We start from the raw sequence: 17853 nt of genomic DNA, 5'->3' as shown, positions 1-17853 counted from the left end.
AGTTTTTTATAACTTATTTGTTTAGCCGTTAGATAAAATTTCAATGATCCGAATCCTTTAATTCCCAGGCTCCGGTTGCACAGATCCGGAGAGGATCTGCGTTCCCCTTCCACCACCCTAAACCTAAACTTGGAGCCACTCCTTTTCTCTTAAAACTGCACCACCCCCAATTCGAAACGAAAGCGACAAAATCTCTCTCCTTTAGTCAAATCCATATCCAGACTCTCAAAATGTCGAAACTACCCCACCCATTGCTAAATTCTCTTAACAAGTACCAATGTCTAAGAAGGTAAATTTCTACATGCAAGAGCTACCCGAGTAGCTAAAACGAAAGAAAAATACTGAGCATAAAAATAAAAGTGAAGAACCATCATCGAAATAACTACAAACTGATTTAATACTTAAAATCCAACCACATAACAATGGTCAATTAAAGTCATACAGCTGATAATTCCACATTTCGTTCAGCAAAATATTAAGGTTAAAAGTACGATTAGCCTAATCCCAAACCAATTGAAATAACTGAATCAGACGGTCCAGAAAGGGTCTAACCATTTGATTAAGATCTAAAGCGAAAGAGATCATGTGGTGGCGGGGCGACATGGAATTAGACGGTAACCGGGGCTTCAGGGACAGCGGCCTTCTTCTCAACGGGAGTGACAAAGAACCAGCAAATGCCGAATGGATCCTTAATCTGAGCCCAACGCTGCTCGTCGCCGAAGAAAGCACCACCGGTTTTGATCTCTCCAACCGCTGCAGCTCCCGCCTGGACGACCTTGGACACCGCCGCATCGACGTCCGCAACAGTAAGTAGCAGATTAACGCCTTGCTTAAAACCACCGTCAGCTAGAACTCTGTTAAAACAAGGAAAATTTATCACAACCCAACGCCTGACAGATAAACTCATGACTTAAACTGCAGATTATTGTTAGATCTAACAATAATAACAAGTATTTCAAAGTAAACTTGAAAAATAACAGAGAAAGAGAATGAAACGTACTCGCCGTCGCCGGAGTCGACCACCGAGGCAGACTCAGTCACAAGGAAGGTGAGGGACCCAAGCTTGAGCTTCGCATTGTAGATGTACGGACGCTCCTGGTCGGCCTTGCGCTTGAGATCAGTCTCACGCTCAAGCTCCACGGCGCCCAGGACGGCCACGTAGAACTTGATGGCATCTTCGGCATTGGGTGCCTTGATCGAGAGACGAGGATGGCACTCCGTCACAGTGATAAGGGACACGGGTGCGACCTTCTCCGCGGCCTCACCGTTCTGGACCTTTTGCTCCGCCATTGAATCTCAAAGAGTGGAAACTTTTGAGAAAGAACACAGGAAACCCTTGGAGAGAGAGGAAGAAGATGAAGAAAACAGTAGACTAGACGGCGTGGGGTTTGGGCTTGGCGTGGGATAGGTGATTTATAGAAGCGGGGAAGCGGAACCGTTTGGATGGGGGTATAACGGGAAGTTAAGACTGTTAATGTATTTCAGTTGCCCTTGAATTTGAGAGGAATTACGAATGGTGCCATTCGCGTGTCGAGCATTCATGGTAAGTTATTACAGTGGCCAGTGTGCCAGTTTTTGCTTTTATGTGTTTTGGACCGTTGGATTAGGATATTTACCATCTCTGTCTGTTCAGTTTCTGCCTTGCGCTAAAATAAATAAAAACAAAAAAAACATTATATAATAAAATAATGGTTCACTCCTGACTCCACGGAGAACATCCGTACATTCGATGCTTTCCTGCCTGTTTATCTTTTGGGTTTGAAGAAAGAAATAGAAAACGACAGACAAAATTGTGCGTATCTAGGTTATTTTATCAAAAAGCCTCCTCATGTTATGTCAATGTACAAATGGGGATGCATACATGTGGTACACCGTAGATCATATGTATTATGCATTCATACGTACTGACATGTCGTGTATTACTGTGTTTGCTCGGTTGAGATTTACATTCAATTCTTTAATTTATTATTGTCAAATACGTATATTTGAATCTATTTACATACAATACGTGTCATGTCATGTTAAAATTATTTATTAAAACTATAAACATTATCAGACAACCGGGTGAGATAAATCTAAGACGAATGTTCATGTATTGTTTCAACCTCATCTCTTGATTTAAATTTTAATGTTGAGTGATTGTGAATCATTAATCATCGAATGACCAAGAAAACAAAATGTTGTCAAATAATGTCAATTTTAACACAAATGCTTTGTTGTTGGAATAAAAAAAGAAGAAGCAAATGAACATCGAGCCATAACCGGTTAATTTTTTTATTATTATTATTAAAAAATGAAGACAACTAGTGGCAACTCACGGTTATTCACCATATCCAGAAAAAGGAAAACTCACAGAGGCATTTCTGGGATCTTCCTATTTTTCATATTTTGGGAGCCAAAATCCGTATCCTTACCACATAACTAATTTTGTTTTTCGTCCCAACACCTAATTTTGTTTACAATATTTGTAGTGTTATCGTGTGTTCGTTATTTTTCAAAGTATAGTTGTTTGGTTTAAGAATATTCGGCGGCTTTTGTCAATTGGGCTACCATCTATGGTTGATCAAACTAATTGGGCTGCAATTAGGCCCCATATGGAAGCCCATTAGTGAGTTTCCATTCCTTTACCATCAACGCACTATTTTATTTCTAAAACACTTAATAATTAGAAAACAAGATCGGTGTGTTGTTAAGATGTATGCAAGAAGAGGTTCGTGTAGTGATTGTCAATCCCATAAATAATTATATGAGTTTCTGAACAATTTTCATATCTCTTTTGGCATGATAATAATCATATATATATTTAGTTACATGCCACCCAATATCCTAGGATTTTGGTACGAAAAGAATGATAATATTCATATATATACTAATTCAGTAATATCGTTGGATGTATGCTAGGTCAATTGGGCGTAGTGATTTCCAAACTGATTTATTTTGCATAATGCTTTTGTTATGAGAAAGCTATATATTTTGTGGCTTTTATGATAAGTTCCATATATTTTATCTAATCTTGAGACGTCTCACAAACCAAATAGGTCCTCAACACATGATCTGGTTACTTAATTCTTTGTCTTTCCTCTCTTTCAGAGCTTTCTGTGATCATCAATCTCAAATAATATTATCTACACTAAAAATACAAGTATTTGTACAAATGTGTGTAATTAACAGATGCAACACCATCTGTTGGTGTCTCAAAATACCCACCAATAATCCAATAACTTTGGTGAATGACTAATTATAAAAGCCTCCGACTGATGACAGAGAAGAATGTCCTACCTATAGCAAATTTTCTTCTAGTGTTAACTCGACCTTACACCTTATCTTGTTTACGTATTTGTCATGTTATTGTGTGTGCACTGTTTTTTTTTTCCAGGGTGTGGTTGATTGGTTTAAGAATGAGAAGATCCAATATGTATCAATGACTAAAAGTTACTCGCTTCAGCGTGTTTAACTGCCCCGAAATAGAATTATAATGCTATTGGAGGGCGTTGGGATTAGTTTGATGTCTAAGATTAGTTTGACTTAGATAAGCACTAGATTCAATGAATATTGAATAAAAATATGTAAGTCAGCTTGCACATTTTGTTCATGTGAAGGTACAAGATGGAGAAATCATGAAGAAATGTGTTCCTCTCAATCGCTACAATTTATTTTCTTCATGATTTATCCATCTTCTCTCTTCACTTTGACAAAATATGTAAGTTCGGAATCTATTCTCATTGAACATTCATTGAATTTAGTGAGTTATCAAAGACAAACCAATAATAGACAACAAACGAAGCTCTAATTGTTAGGGTGATGAACAACACCTCATTTTACCTTTACATACAGTCTCAACAACTATTAAACAATTGAAATAGTGGGTAGGAGGTAAAATGGGGTATGAAAATCACAACACTAATTGTTATTTTGATCCAATTACATGCAAATAATGGAGAGTGCTACAAAATTGGTATTTACATAAGAAATGCCACACTATTGCCTATGATATTTCTTTATGTCCTTGAAGAACATTTTTCTGTTACAAAGAGACTTGTAACTAGGCCTGGCATTTTGGACCCAACCCGTTAACCCGACCCGATCCGACCCAACCCGTTAATATTTATATTTGGATGGATGCTTAACGGGTCGGGTCGTTAAAGAGTGAACCCGTTAACAACCCGTTAAATAACGGGTCACTTTGGGTCAACCCATTAGACCCGTTAGGACCCGTTAACACCCGTTAGCACCCGTTAGTTGAGGATATTTTAGTAATTTTAGTAAAATCTTAATGACAAAAAATAAACTTTATGCAAAAAATAAAAATAAAAATAATTGTTAACGGGTGTTAACGGATGAAACGGGTGACCCGTTAGCTTAACGGGTTGGGTTCGGATGACCCGTTAACTTAACGGGTCGGATTCAACCCGACCCAAACCCAATAAAGCCAACCCGTTTACAGGCTTACTTGTAACACAGTTCAAAGTGTTTACTTTAAACAAAAATATATGAGGCTCAAATTTTCATTTTTTCACATAATGATATATTTACACTATGTGGTGGAGAATAAATTAGTTTTCAACTCGTAACAAATATGAATATCACTAAACTGTAATACTAAGTAACTTCTCCGTTGGAAGATGAAAAAAAAATTGTTTTGTTTTTTAATTAAACGTATTTTTCATAGGAAAACTAATGAAAATGGTTTGAAAACTTTAAGTTTTAATGATAATGAAAAAATAAAGGGTAAAGTGAATAGTATCAAGTTTGACTTTTTAGTGTAAAAATGTGGTTTTTCGTTAAAGTGAACAGTAACGTGGACTTTTCGTTAAAACTCTCAATTTTTCATCCCATATCGTCACCCAACTGACAGAATATAAAATTATTAAATGTTAACAAACTTTGATATCAATAAGCCGTCTTAGCTCAGCCGGTAGAGCGCACGGCTTTTAACCGTGTGGTCGTGGGTTCGATTCCCACAGACGGCGACCCAGCTAATCTTTTACTATTCTTCATCACCTTCGGCCGGAAAAACACAAAACCCCACAATCTCTCTCGCCCTTTTCTCTCTCCACCCTCTTTTTCCTCCCACTACGGCAAATTTCCCCAATGTCAGCTTCAGCCAAAGCAACCGAATAAGAAGCGGTGGCGCGGCACCTATGAGGTGGGCGGCGGATACCCGGATGAAGGATCGGGTGTGTAAGGCAAGAACGGAACTGCTCGACAGCAAGGCAGCTCAAAACTGGAGCCTGTTGGTTAATTTTTCGAAGTTGGATTCGTTTGCTCATATCTCTTTTTGCTCTCTGTTTCGAAATCGCGAGCTGACTGATTGTTCAAATTGCTGATTGCACATGAACAGTTGGAGTGAACAGTGTCATTGTTTCAATATTTGTTATCTTACACGTTCCATCTGGTGGTGCTTGTTTTCTGGTTCCTTTTATTGGCACTACTAACTAGGTTCTTTAATATCATGCGCTAAGAATGTTCAACGATGAATTTTCTTTCTGTGGGGACGGGGGCAGGATAGAAAGGGAAACCTAAGGCCATCTCCAACCGAGGGCTGGCCAGAGGGCTGGTTTGAGCCCTCTAGCCCTCCAAGATTCCCCAAGATATTAATATTTTAATGAACAGTACAGGGCCATATTTGTCTCCGTCTCCAACCGAGGGCCAGAGGGCCAAAGGGCTCGTTTTAGCCCTGTCACAAAAAACCGTCTCCAACCGAGGGCCAAAGGGCCATAGGACCAAACATAATTTATTATTTAAATTTAAAAACTACAACAACTTAAATTTAAAAACAACAACTTATATTTAAACACTACAAATTAAATTTAAAAACAACATTAACTTAAATTTAAAAATTACAACGACTTAAATTTAATATCCATAATTAATATCATCTTCATCATCCGCCATTGTAGGAGTATAGTCAGAGGTAAACAATTGCCGCCGAGCCATAATTTCTTTTTTTTTCCTATCAAAATAGGCCTTACTCATTGGAGTGTAATCCGAAGTGTTCCTTTCCATATTCTTATCATCCATCTCTTCTTGTATTTGTTTGGCTCGCTCTTCATGTCTACACTTCCTTTCTTCCGCCTCACGGGCACTTTGCTCCGCCAGTAATCGAAATGAGGCCGCCACTTCATGTTGAGCGGCGTAATCTGCATTTGCCTTGCCCTTTTCCCTCAACCTTCGGGCCTTGTTTCGTCCCATAGCCCTAGGTAAAGAAATTTCGGACGGAGTCGGATTTTCTACCCTTGTTTGTTGAATGGTAGGAGATCCATCTTCATTCATATCTACAGATGGGGATGCAGCTTCCAAAGGATCCACTCTATGTTGAGGTGGATCTTCAAATAACACCCACCCTTTACAAATTTCCCAACAACCGTGAAACTGAAAGGGTTTTGAGCTGCCCTCCATATACAATTCCTCCGCTTGGCGTACCTGGAAAATATAATTAAAAAAATTTTAGGAAATTAATTCACGAAATTAAATGTAATATAATTAAACATTTAAAATAAACTGTAAAAACACTAACTTCGTCATAGTAATTGGCGCCGCTTTCATGTCTACGTGCTGCTGCTAATAGTGCTTGATGCCATTTATTCAAACTTGGATGAAGATGTTTCTTCCATCTTGAAGAACAACTTTCGTGGTTTCGGGTATTCGGTGGAGTGGTGCCTTCGTAGAACTCTAAGTATTTTTTGGACACACGAGTCCAAACACCTTCACTTGTTTGAGAAATCCCCCTCACACTATCTTCTGAGATCCATCTATAAGCCTTGCAAAGAGCTTCATCTTCTTTTCGGGTCCAAGCCCTACCTTTCATTGCAGATGAGGCCATTTTTTTTGAAAAAAAATGAAGGAAATATTGAAGGAAATATTGCAAATGAAGTGAAGAAATATTATAGATGAAGGAAATATTGAAAAATTGAAACAAATATTATAGATGAAGGAAATATTGAAAAATTGAAACAAATATTATAGATGAAGGAAATATTGGAAAATATATTGAAGGAAATATTGAAAAATTAAAACAAATATTATAGATGAAGGAAATATTAGAAAATATATTGAAGGAAATATTGAAGGAAATATTGAAAAATATTGAAGAAGGAAATATTGCAAATGAAGTGAAGAATTGAAAGAACTTCACCATATTTATAGAAGAAAAAAATGTTTAAAATAAATTTAAAAAAAAAAAAAAAAACCAACGGCTAGTTGCAACGGCTAGCTGACTCAGCTAGCCGTTAGATTCAAAAATATTTCAAACTATTAGTGTCGGTTATAACCGACACTAATAGCAGAACTATTAAAAAAAAAAACCCTTTAATGCTGTCGGTTTTAACCGACAGCAATAGGAAATATTAAAAAAAAAATAGCCAGCCAGCGGGCTGGCTGGCTGGCCGAAAGCAGCCAGCCCTCCAGCCCTCCAGCCCTCTCCGATCCCGTGGGACCCTCCCAAATTCCAGAGCCCTCTGGCCTAGCCCTCGGTTGGAGACGGTTTTAGGGCTATTTTCGGCCCTCTGGCCCTCTGGACCCTTCGGTTGGAGATGGCCTAAGTACTTTTGTTGTATGATATTATTCATGGCTGCAACTAGACCAAGTACATTAAAAATTTTATAATAATTCATTTACAAATGTAAAAAATGTTAAAAAAATATGAAAACGTTCATAATCGTAGTTTCTATGCGTTGAAAATAGGTACGTCGTCGTTTGAATTTTGAAAACCCTACCAATCTCATAAATAGTATTTTTAAGAGATTTTAAAATAAATAAAAATTCATAATAATTAATGTTCAAAAAATCGACTTAGGTGGCCGCTAGACATTAGGCGATGGCCAGCCGCCGGAATTAACTCATAATCGGAAGGAAAATCGAAAAAGACATTAGGCGGGCACCGAGGGGGTCATCTGGGTGGCCTAGGCGATTTGGGAATTTCAAATTTTTCTAGGTGCAGATTGGCTGTATTTTGCACTTTATGAATTTCAGCTTTTGTGTTCAAGCAAAAAGGAAGAAGATGAGGCGAAATTTTTCATTGTGACAGGAACACGAGTGGTACCACCACGTAATAGAAGTGATATACCAAACATATCTCATCATTTATATAATAACACGTGATATATCATCTCATATACTGATCCCATTGAAAAATCCCACGAAGATGAAAGAAGATGAGTTTCTCTCTCTTCCTTTCTCACGCACGTAACCACCCTCAAACCATTTTAATTAATTTTTCTTTAATTTCTGTCCAATCAATTTTGGACATCTAGCATCAAGTTGTTTGATTTTTTTCAAAAAGCATATGCGCTCTGACCCTAGCATCAAATTACTATTGATTTTTCTCATAAAAAAAAGGGGTCCATCATGCTTAATATTGGTGCGGCGCCCCATGTTTATGCGTTGCAATTTTCCGCTTTGCTTTCTACACACCCACGTATTTGACACATTTATTTCTCTTTATATTCAATATAAATTAATATGCTCGTTAAAAAAATATTTCGTAAATTATTACGAATTTTTAATTATATGAAAACTTATCTCATAAATTCATAAAAATGATAAAGATATATAAAATTTTATGTAAAAATCTGAACGTGATATCAAAGATCTAAATCGTTCATCTTTCTGCATTTGCTTTATCATGTTTTCAAAAAAGAAAATCTAAAAATTTGAATTTGGTGAGAAGAATGTAGCATAAATGTAAACAATAATCAAATATTAAATTTATATCTATGTTTTATGGGATTATAGCGACAGACTTCAGAGTTGACCACTTCACAAAAGTTTTAGAGTTTGTCATCTCACTTCTACATTAATTAAAAACTATTAAAAAAAGTTATACAATAATAGCCACAGGATTTATTGGCAAGGTTCTAACTTTTGAGAAAAGCTCAATAACCTTGAAAAAAAACTCATTTCATTTTGCATATCCTTGAACATTTGATATATCGTAGTAATGTACAAGTGTTTTTCATTAGACTCTTATTTTGGGTATGTAATACTTGAAAGAAAAGTGTTTTTATGTTTTGAACATGTAAAGACACGACAGATGGCAAATTCCCAACTATTATAATCCACGAACAGAGAAACAAAGCCCGAGAAGCCCATCCAGTCAAATGGTCAATGTTCCCGTGGTTTTGCACGATTTCATTTTTGAGCATTTCATTCTCATGGTTATTTTATTCGGTAAACGGGAAGAGGATATAATGTAAAATTTTATTCATGGCCACAACGTGGATCATTATTTTATTCTCACAATATCTTTTCTTTTTATTTTATTATTTTAGCGGAAAATCGTGAAAATTTTGAATGGACAGAGATGGTTAATATAATGATCTAGACACACAAAACAACAATACCATTGCAAATAATCCCACGATTGCAAGACACGAGAGTGGCATAATTTATAATATGATCTCAAATTTGTGGCCAACGATTAAGCCTCCTGCTTCCATAAATCATGAACCTTATGCGAAATCCTAGACCTAGCCTTTTGCATTTTCGTCTTGGTCTCTATGCTCTATTTCTTCTTCCTCTCCTACCTCACTCAAAACCCAAACCATACCTAGCTAACTTCAATGGCAACCGAGTCCTTAGTGACTATCACTGAGTGCTATGCTAGTTTCTAGATCCAAACAACCAACCTCGAGGATGCCGTCAACTTTTACAAGCGGGTCTTTGGTGCCGATGAGCTCAAGCGCATGCAAAAGACTAACCCAAGTATATCACATCAACAAAGAAGGGTCTTGTATGGTCTACGGTTCAAGCTTTTGCATGCGCTCGAGCTCCTCTGCATTGGAGATCCGCTTGAAAAAGTCGACATCATCCTCGAGCTTAAGTGTTTGGATCTAGGCACGAGGATAGCACTCAGTGATAGTCATACAAAGCTCGACCACGATTGAAGCTAGCTAGTTATGGTCTGGGTTTTGGCGTGGGGTACGTGAGGAGAAGAAGACACACAAAAATACAAAAGGCTGGATCTGAGATTTCGCATGGAGGATACGTGATTTATGGAAGCGGGAGGCTTAATCATTGTCCACGAATTTGAGATCATATTACGAATTGTGCCACTCTCGTCTCTCACAATCGTAGGGATATTTGCAGTGGTGTATTTGTTGTGTGTCTGGACCGTTGAATTAAGTTTTTTATCGTTTATGTTTGTTCAAATTTTTCGCGACCTTACGCTAAAATAAATAAATAAATAAAAAGATATTTTGAGAATAAAGTAATACAACAAATTAAATAAACAAAAGGGTAATGCTATGAAAACTAAATTTGTAGATAAATATTTAGAAATTAAAGGACATGAAAGTTGATGATTGATTTATTACTTAAACGTTGATAAACGTGCTCATTCTTATTGAAGACACATGATTTAGTTTGTAATAAACCAGTATGAATGACCACATTTAACAACGTTTAAATAATAAATCAATCGTCAACTTCCATATCTTTTAATTTCCAAATTTTTATCTACAAATTTAGTTTTTCTAGTATTACCCTAAACAAAACATAAAAGATATTTTAAGAGTAAAATAATGGTGCACGTTGTGGCAGTGAATAAAATCCGTACATTTTATCCTCTTTCCGTTTACAAAATGAAACAAATAAAAAAACCATAAGAACAAAATGCCCAAAAATGAAATCGTAGAAAACCACGAAACTATTAACCCTTGACCGAATGGGCTTCTCGGAATTTCTTTGCTTTCTATGTCCATGTATTATAACAATTGGGAATTACCGAGTTTGTAATGTGTCATGTCTTAACGTGTTCATTCACAAGTTTTACCATGAGGATTTTGGATAAAAATCTAAAAATTTCAAGCTTAAAAAGACTTAAAAAAAACAAATAAATAAAGAAATAGTAGTAACAGAAAAATGGTAGGTTTCACTAATATTTATGTGCTAGAAATGATAAGAAAACAGTAAATAATATGAACAAACATGAACATACGCTACAAATCAAACATAGGTTTATCTAACAATAAAGACAGGTATTTCAAAGTAAACTTGAAAAATAACAAAGAGAGAGAATGAAACGTACTCGCAGTCGCCAGAAGCAACAACCGGGTCAGACTCAGTCACAAGGAAGGTGAAAGGAAAAGTTTGAGAAAGGAGGACACAGGAAACCCTTGGAGAGAGAGGAAGAAGGGGAAGAAAGCAGCAGATGGCATGGGATTTGGATTTGGCGAGGGGTTGGTGATTTATAGAAGCGGGATGGGGAACAGTTTGGATGGGGGTACAACGGGAATTAAGATAGTAATTGGTTACAGTGTTCAAAGTGCCAGTTTTTATTTTTATTTGTTTTGAACCGTTGGATTAAGATAATTGTCATCTCCGTCTGTTTGGTTGCTCTGATCTTACGTTAAAATAAAGAAATACAACAAACAAAACGATAATAAAATAAATAATGGTCCAGTCCATGGTGAAAATCCACACGTTCTATTCCTGCCTATTTATCATTTGGATTTGAAGAAAACAAAAAAAGACCTTGATTGACAACACCAGGTGTATTTTGATTATTTTATTATGTTCAGTGACCCCTTGACCAAAAGTTTTCTCGTGCTTTTCTTTTTTCACTTACAAAAAACTAAAAACATTATCAAATAAACCCGTGAAATAAATTCAAAAGACGAATGATCATGTAATGTTTCAAACTCATATGTTGATATAAACTTTAATGTTGAGTGATTGTGAGTCATCGATCATTGAATGACCAAGAAAACAAAAAATTGTCAAATAATATCAATTTTAACACAATTTAATTGACCGCAACAATATTTAATAAACTCAGCCTAACACCTTATACTATCTACAATATTTGTCGTGTTATCGTGTTTATTTTGCAAGGTATAGTTGTTTGGTTCAAGAATGTAAAGACTAAACGTGCATTAATGACATATAATCATCTACTTGGGTATGGATAACCGTTAAAAAGGTAGTTAGGAAAACCAAAATTTTAAATTAAATTTGTAAACTAAATAATGTGGTTGTAGTTGATTGAATTATTAATTAAGTGTCGATTAACGTGCTTGTTTCTTATTTGTGACACATCATTTTATTTGTAATTTGGTTTAAAATTTTTTATCTTCCTAATATTACTCCCGCCAAAAACATGTCCCTAGCATTACTCCCTCCAAAAACATCATTGAGTCGAATAAGTTATTCAAGACAAACAAATTCTAAACAACAAACGAGGTCTTATTTGTTATTTTCACACACTAATATTCCTTTCTGTTTTTTCAAAAATTGCTTTTGTTTTGTGTTGCAATCAAACCATTTAAAAAATGAAGTTTTAACAAAACACTCTCTGTACTGTTCACTTTTAACGAAAAATCACATTTTTAGCTTTAATTGGCACTATTCACTGTACCTTTAAAAATAGCTTTTCGTTAAAAAAGAATTTTTTTTAAAACTTTTCATTAGTTTTTAAAAAAAAAAAACAAAAACAATGTTGTTGTGCAGTGTTGTTTATTAACTGATTTTGATCCCTTTTTGATTTTCCAAGTGGGTTTATTAGTTTTAGCAGAGTATTGATTTTGATCCCATGTTTTCATTGTCTTAGTTTTACACCCACTCCAAAATCCAAAATCTCTCAACTACCCTGAAACCCCAAGAACATCTCTGCCGTTGATCCTTAAATTAAAACCATCATCGGCATCGACGGCAAGAACACTGTCCTACAAAGCAAGGGCAGGTGGACTCTGGAAATGCCCGTGAAAAAAACTCAGAGAGTGGGGCCCTGACCCCTCACCCACCGCTGACTCCCGGGTACAGTCACAGTGTTTGATTTTTGAATTTCTGAGACTTCGTGGCTCAGTTTCACACTTTTTTTTTGCTTTTCTATTAATTTTTTTTTATATAATTTTACAATTTTTTGGAATAAAAATAATAAGAACATCTTCAAAAGAGGTGTCAAAAAATAAATATCAAATGTTAATTGATAGCTGATGTGGCAATGTCAAATTTTCTCTTTTTCTAACCGATATGTTTCTTTGTTATAAATGATATTTGTAGAACTCATCTAAAAAAAATCAATTAAAATACATTTTTCAAGATCTATAATTAGGAATTTGGATCTTCTCCTGAGCTAATGGAGAGGATCCTCCTGACCAGTTATCATGAGTCGTTGGATAAAAATCCAACGGCTATAATTATTATAACTTTAAAAGGACTCTCCTGTTTGTAGCCGTTGGATAAAAATCTAACGGCCCATGATAACTGGTCAGGAGGATCCTCTCCATTAGCTCAGGAGAGTATCCAAATCCTATAATTAGTGTATTAATAGGATCCACATAATAAAATAATTTTAAAAAAAAATTGATATCACATTTTCTCATATGTCAAATTTGACATATGAAAATTCATATGTCAATCCACATAGAATTGACATATCGATTGATTGAGGCTTACTTCTATTTTCAAATTTGATTACATAAAATTATACCTAAGATTTGACATCTCCTCGATGATTTAAACTCGCTACTTGGAATCACTGTCGACGACGCTGTCCATTCCCTCGAGTCCTCTTCCGCCTTTGCTGCATATGCAACCCAACCCAGCAAAAAGTGGACCAAAAAATTATGTGTGCATTATTTTTTTTTTGTCAAATGATAGAATATATTAGAGACGAATCAAAAGGTTTACATCTTTAGCAAGGGCATTAAACAAAAAAACTGGGCCAATACAATCCCAGATAATGTCTCGACCTTCCTTGAACACGTACTTAGCCATCAAGTGAGCAGCATGATTGCTCTCCCTAGGCACAAACGCGAACGTCACCGACGTCAACTTTCGCGCTAGAATCTCAATATCGCCAAGAACACAATCCAAGTTACAGTCAACAGACACTTCCTTCCTGATCATTTGAATAATCAGCTTAGCATCATACTCAACAACAACATGATTGAATCTATGGATAATACAGGCCTTTAAAGCAGTGCGGATCGCAATTGCTTCGGCCGCTGCTGCGCTATGGCAAAGCACAGTACCCAAACCGCCCGCAGCTTGGAGTACCCCAGCAAAATCACGCCCCACCCAACCCACACCAGCACGGAGAGTATCCTTACACCAGGCCGCGTCCGTGTTGATCTTGATGGTCCCATACCTTGGTCTTTGCCAGTGAAGGCTAGGACGGGCAGCAGCAGAGAGGGGGCCAACTTCCTTGGCCCAGTCATCATCTTCCACTCTAGCTGAAGCCTCCATAAATTCATTAATGTCCTTCCGCCATAAATCCATAACATCAAGAAGCTGGCGATACAGCCCTTTAAAGACAACGTCGTTCCTGTTTTTCCATCGTCTCCATAATCCAAAAGCAAATTCTTGGCATATCTCATCTGCATTTTCCCTACCCTTAATACCCTAATGGAACTTTCCCCAACTATCGAGAAAATCAATTCCTTCCAATTCGTGGGAATTCAGGTGAAGAGGAGAGCAGAACCAGAATAAATGACTGAAATTACATCGGAAGAATAAGTGATTCTCCGTTTCGTCCACCGCATTGCACACACCCACTACAAGAAAACAGGGAATACGTGACGGAATTTATGGTGGCGCCCAAAAATTCGTCATATATAACGAGAATAAGTGAAGAGATTTTAGAAAGCGTCACATAAAAAGTTTCGCGGGACTAGTATGATTTTTTAGATTGTATGTGTCACATATAACTTTCAAATTCGCCACATATAAATGGGCGGGAATTTTTACCGCCTAAATGAAAGTTTATTGGTGACGAATTGTAGAATGCGTCACATAATGTTAAATAATATGACATACTCAAATGTGAGGCTAAAGATGCCTCACTGATTATATATAAAAAATTATTCATAAAAGCCAAATATGAAAACTTAAAATAAAATAATTGAAGTTCTTCCACAGAGTCCACCTTCATATTCCTTCGGTTTTCTAAACAGAGAGTACCCACTCTCACTTTCGCCCCTTTTCACCCCACCCCTTCATCTCCCTTTTTTGCGCTCTGGTGGTTGCCATCATCGGCGACCACCCATCTCCCCTTCATCTCCCATACATCGCACCTTTTTTTTCCCCCATTGCACTCCGATTTGCCTCACTGCCCTGAGTCACTCTCCTCAACACCCAAATACTTGCATCTAACTTGGTGGCTGTAAGTGGGTAAGGTCTTACCTCATCTTAATTTTGTTTTAGGTTATGCACATAAACTTTTGTTTGAATGAACTATGGCAATTTATAGAAGCTAAACAGTATATTGACGGAAATCTCAATCCATTTGGTTTTATGCACTACATATTTGTGTTGGCCGTTTTCATACGAAAGCTGAAAGGGCTGTGTGATATCAGTTGATCTACCAACTGATTCATTTTAAAAAGAAAATCTATTTTGACATAATACCCTTGATAAGTTTATGACATATCTCTAGTTTTCCCTTACATTTTCTATAGCTATTTTCTTGTCTATCCATCGTGTTGCTTTTAATTTTACATAATAGTTTATCTGTCATGGATGTGTGAGCTTCCACGTTAGTTATCAAGCTACACACATTTATGCTATATATGATTTCAATGATATATGAAGTAAAGCACGTATGTAGTGTTGGAAATGATTATATTTGAGCTTCCATGTTCTTTACATGTGTTGACTAAAGCCATTGCATTATCTACCCTCATTATCTACCCTCATATGTCGTCTTTGGAGGTTGCGACGCACAGCCAAGGCATTGCTACAACATCACAAAATAAAGAGCTTGATTTTATTAGGGACCTGCAGGCGCCAAATCCTGGACCAAACTTTGTTTAGCTGCAGATGCTCACTAGGGGCACCCCGTCCCTTCTTTCCCAATGCTCCATTTTCCAACAATTCCATTGCTACCCCATATCCGGATTTCACGGAATAAACCCTATTCACAGAGTGGTGCCACACCAATCTGTCTTCACAGCCAAAATGACTTAGCGGAATACTAAGAATAGTGTCAGCGTCTTCCCGGTGAAAACCTGCAAAAATGATGTTAGCCTTCCAAGAGTTTAAGGCCGGATCAATTAAATCGCAAACCATGGTGGCATCCAGGTTTTCAATAGGACGAACTCGGAAGGTTGAGGGTTTAGGGAACCATGGGTCATCTCTGATATTTATGCATTTTCCATTACCGACCCTCCATCTAATCCCCATCAGCAGGACCTTCCGGGCTTCATAAATACCTTTCCATCCCCAGGAAGTGTTCTTTCTTCTCCCTGCTTCTTTAAAGGATCTCCCAGGATGGTATTTGTCTTTCAGAACTGTAGCTAACAGGGACGTCGGATTGCAAGTCAATCTCCATTCAATTTTTGCAAGCAATGCCAAGTTGAAGCACTGACTATCCTTAAAACCCAGGCCTCCAGACTTCTTTTGTTTCGATATCCGTTCCCAGGAAACCCAATGAACACCTTTGCGTTGTTCGTTACCTTTCCACCAGAATTTCCAAATGGCTTTCTCCATATCCCTGCAAACTCCAATAGGGAGCTTAAAACAGCTCATGGCATAATTCGGTAAAGCCATGGCCACGCTTTTGATCAAGACTTCCTTTCCAGCTTGAGATAAGAATTGTTCAGTCCATCCAGCCAGTCGAGCTTCCACCTTATCGCAAACCTCCGCAAAAACAGCTTTTTTGGAGTGACCGAAGTCTGCCTGCAGCCCTAAATACTTCCCAAAACCTTGCTTGCATTGGATCCCCAACGTTTCCTCATATTTGGTCATCTCCAACCTATGTGTGCAGTATTTTATAAATACGTGTTAGCCAATGTCCAAAGCCACAGAACAATCACACTTTATTTAAGTGCAAAAGTTTTAGTTTCGACATAAGGTCGGTTTGGTTTCAACTTTCAATATAGAGTGATGGGTGAGATCATCAAAGTTGAGAGAGAGAGAGAGAGAGAGATTGAGTTTTCATTTTGACGAAGACTCTTGTTAACGAATATTTAACAATATCAATTGTAGCTATATGAGGTAGATTTTTGTGCTCGAATATTGGTTATGCCCCTTGCTGGGTCCTAACCCTTATATATTTAATAAAGAAAGCCCAATAAGTATCATTAACACCTTTATTACGCATGACATAAGGTCATCTCCAACCGAAAGTTAGTCAAAAGACTTGTTTTAGCATTTTGACTTTCCAATATATTAATATTTTAATGAACAATACATGATCATATTTGCCTCCATCTCCAACCGAGGGTCATAGGGCTCGTTTTAGCCCTATCACAAAAAACCGTCTCCAACCGAGGGCCAAACATAATCTATTATTTAAAAACTACAACTTAAATTCAAATTCACATCCAATGGCTAAGTACTGTAAAAAAAACTACAACATAATTTATTATTTAAAAACAACAACTTAAATTAAATTCAAATTTTGTAAAATAGAAGTTATAGGAAACAATATAAAATTTAGAAAAAATATAAAACAAATTTTGTAAAATAGAAGTTATAGGAAGTTATAGGAAAAAAATTGTGTAAAAACAAAATTCAAAAATAACGGCTAGCTGACGTCAGCTAGTCGTTGCATTTGAAATTTGGCCTAGAATTCTTGTCGGTTATATCCGACATGAATGCTAGAATTTCTGGCCTAGGCCGAGGCTGGCTGGTTGGATTGGGCCAGCCCTCTGGCCCTTTAAGATTCTGTGAGGCCCATGAGCCCTCTAGCCTAGCCCTCGGTTGGAGACAGTTTTCGGGCTATTTTCGGCCTTCTAATCCTCTGGACCCTTAGGTTGGAGATGACCTAATATGATAGATATTCATTAGTTATTGTCATACTTCAGCGTTAAATAATCTGAGATAATGTTCAAATATTACTACCTTGTATTTTTAATCAACTAGGGCTCCTAAATAGATGTAATGTACGGATTATATTCACGGCCACAGCGT

The 17853-nt window shown here is 36.9% G+C and overlaps 2 protein-coding genes and 1 non-coding gene across 3 annotated transcripts; 1 reads left to right on the top strand and 2 right to left on the bottom strand.

Moving 5' to 3' along the window:
- Positions 1-373: 373 nt before the first annotated feature.
- Positions 374-1405, bottom strand: LOC126620714 (uncharacterized protein At5g48480-like). The gene is made up of 2 exons (XM_050288979.1): positions 1001-1405; positions 374-854 (listed from the first exon to the last, which is right to left on the bottom strand). The coding sequence occupies exons 1-2, from the start codon at positions 1288-1290 to the stop codon at positions 608-610; spliced, it is 537 nt and encodes a 178-aa protein (XP_050144936.1). The 5' UTR covers positions 1291-1405; the 3' UTR covers positions 374-607.
- Positions 1406-4897: 3492 nt separating this feature from the next.
- TRNAK-UUU (transfer RNA lysine (anticodon UUU)) lies at positions 4898-4970 on the top strand. The gene has a single exon. It is a non-coding gene; the product is annotated as a tRNA-Lys (tRNA).
- A 750-nt stretch (positions 4971-5720) lies between these two features.
- On the bottom strand, positions 5721-6891 carry LOC126620880 (uncharacterized). The gene is made up of 2 exons (XM_050289193.1): positions 6518-6891; positions 5721-6423 (listed from the first exon to the last, which is right to left on the bottom strand). The coding sequence occupies exons 1-2, from the start codon at positions 6821-6823 to the stop codon at positions 5857-5859; spliced, it is 873 nt and encodes a 290-aa protein (XP_050145150.1). The 5' UTR covers positions 6824-6891; the 3' UTR covers positions 5721-5856.
- Positions 6892-17853: the final 10962 nt, after the last annotated feature.

The sequence above is a fragment of the Malus sylvestris genome, chromosome 5 (genome assembly GCF_916048215.2).
Source record: "Malus sylvestris chromosome 5, drMalSylv7.2, whole genome shotgun sequence".
In the NCBI taxonomy this organism is placed as follows: domain Eukaryota; kingdom Viridiplantae; phylum Streptophyta; class Magnoliopsida; order Rosales; family Rosaceae; genus Malus; species Malus sylvestris.
The sequence above is the reverse complement of the archived record's forward strand: the minus strand, read 5'-3'. Positions and strand labels throughout refer to the sequence as shown.

Excerpts from the sequence above, each read along its gene's own strand:
- LOC126620714 (XM_050288979.1), bottom strand. The coding sequence starts at position 1,290 with ATGGCGGAGCAAAAGGTCCAGAACGGTGAGGCCGCGGAGAAGGTCGCA. Across the intron at positions 855-1,000 it reads GTCGACTCCGGCGACGGCGA|AGTTCTAGCTGACGGTGGTT; the intron begins GTACGTTTCATT and ends TTGTTTTAACAG.
- LOC126620880 (XM_050289193.1), bottom strand. The coding sequence starts at position 6,823 with ATGGCCTCATCTGCAATGAAAGGTAGGGCTTGGACCCGAAAAGAAGAT. Across the intron at positions 6,424-6,517 it reads GCGCCAATTACTATGACGAA|GTACGCCAAGCGGAGGAATT; the intron begins GTTAGTGTTTTT and ends TATATTTTCCAG.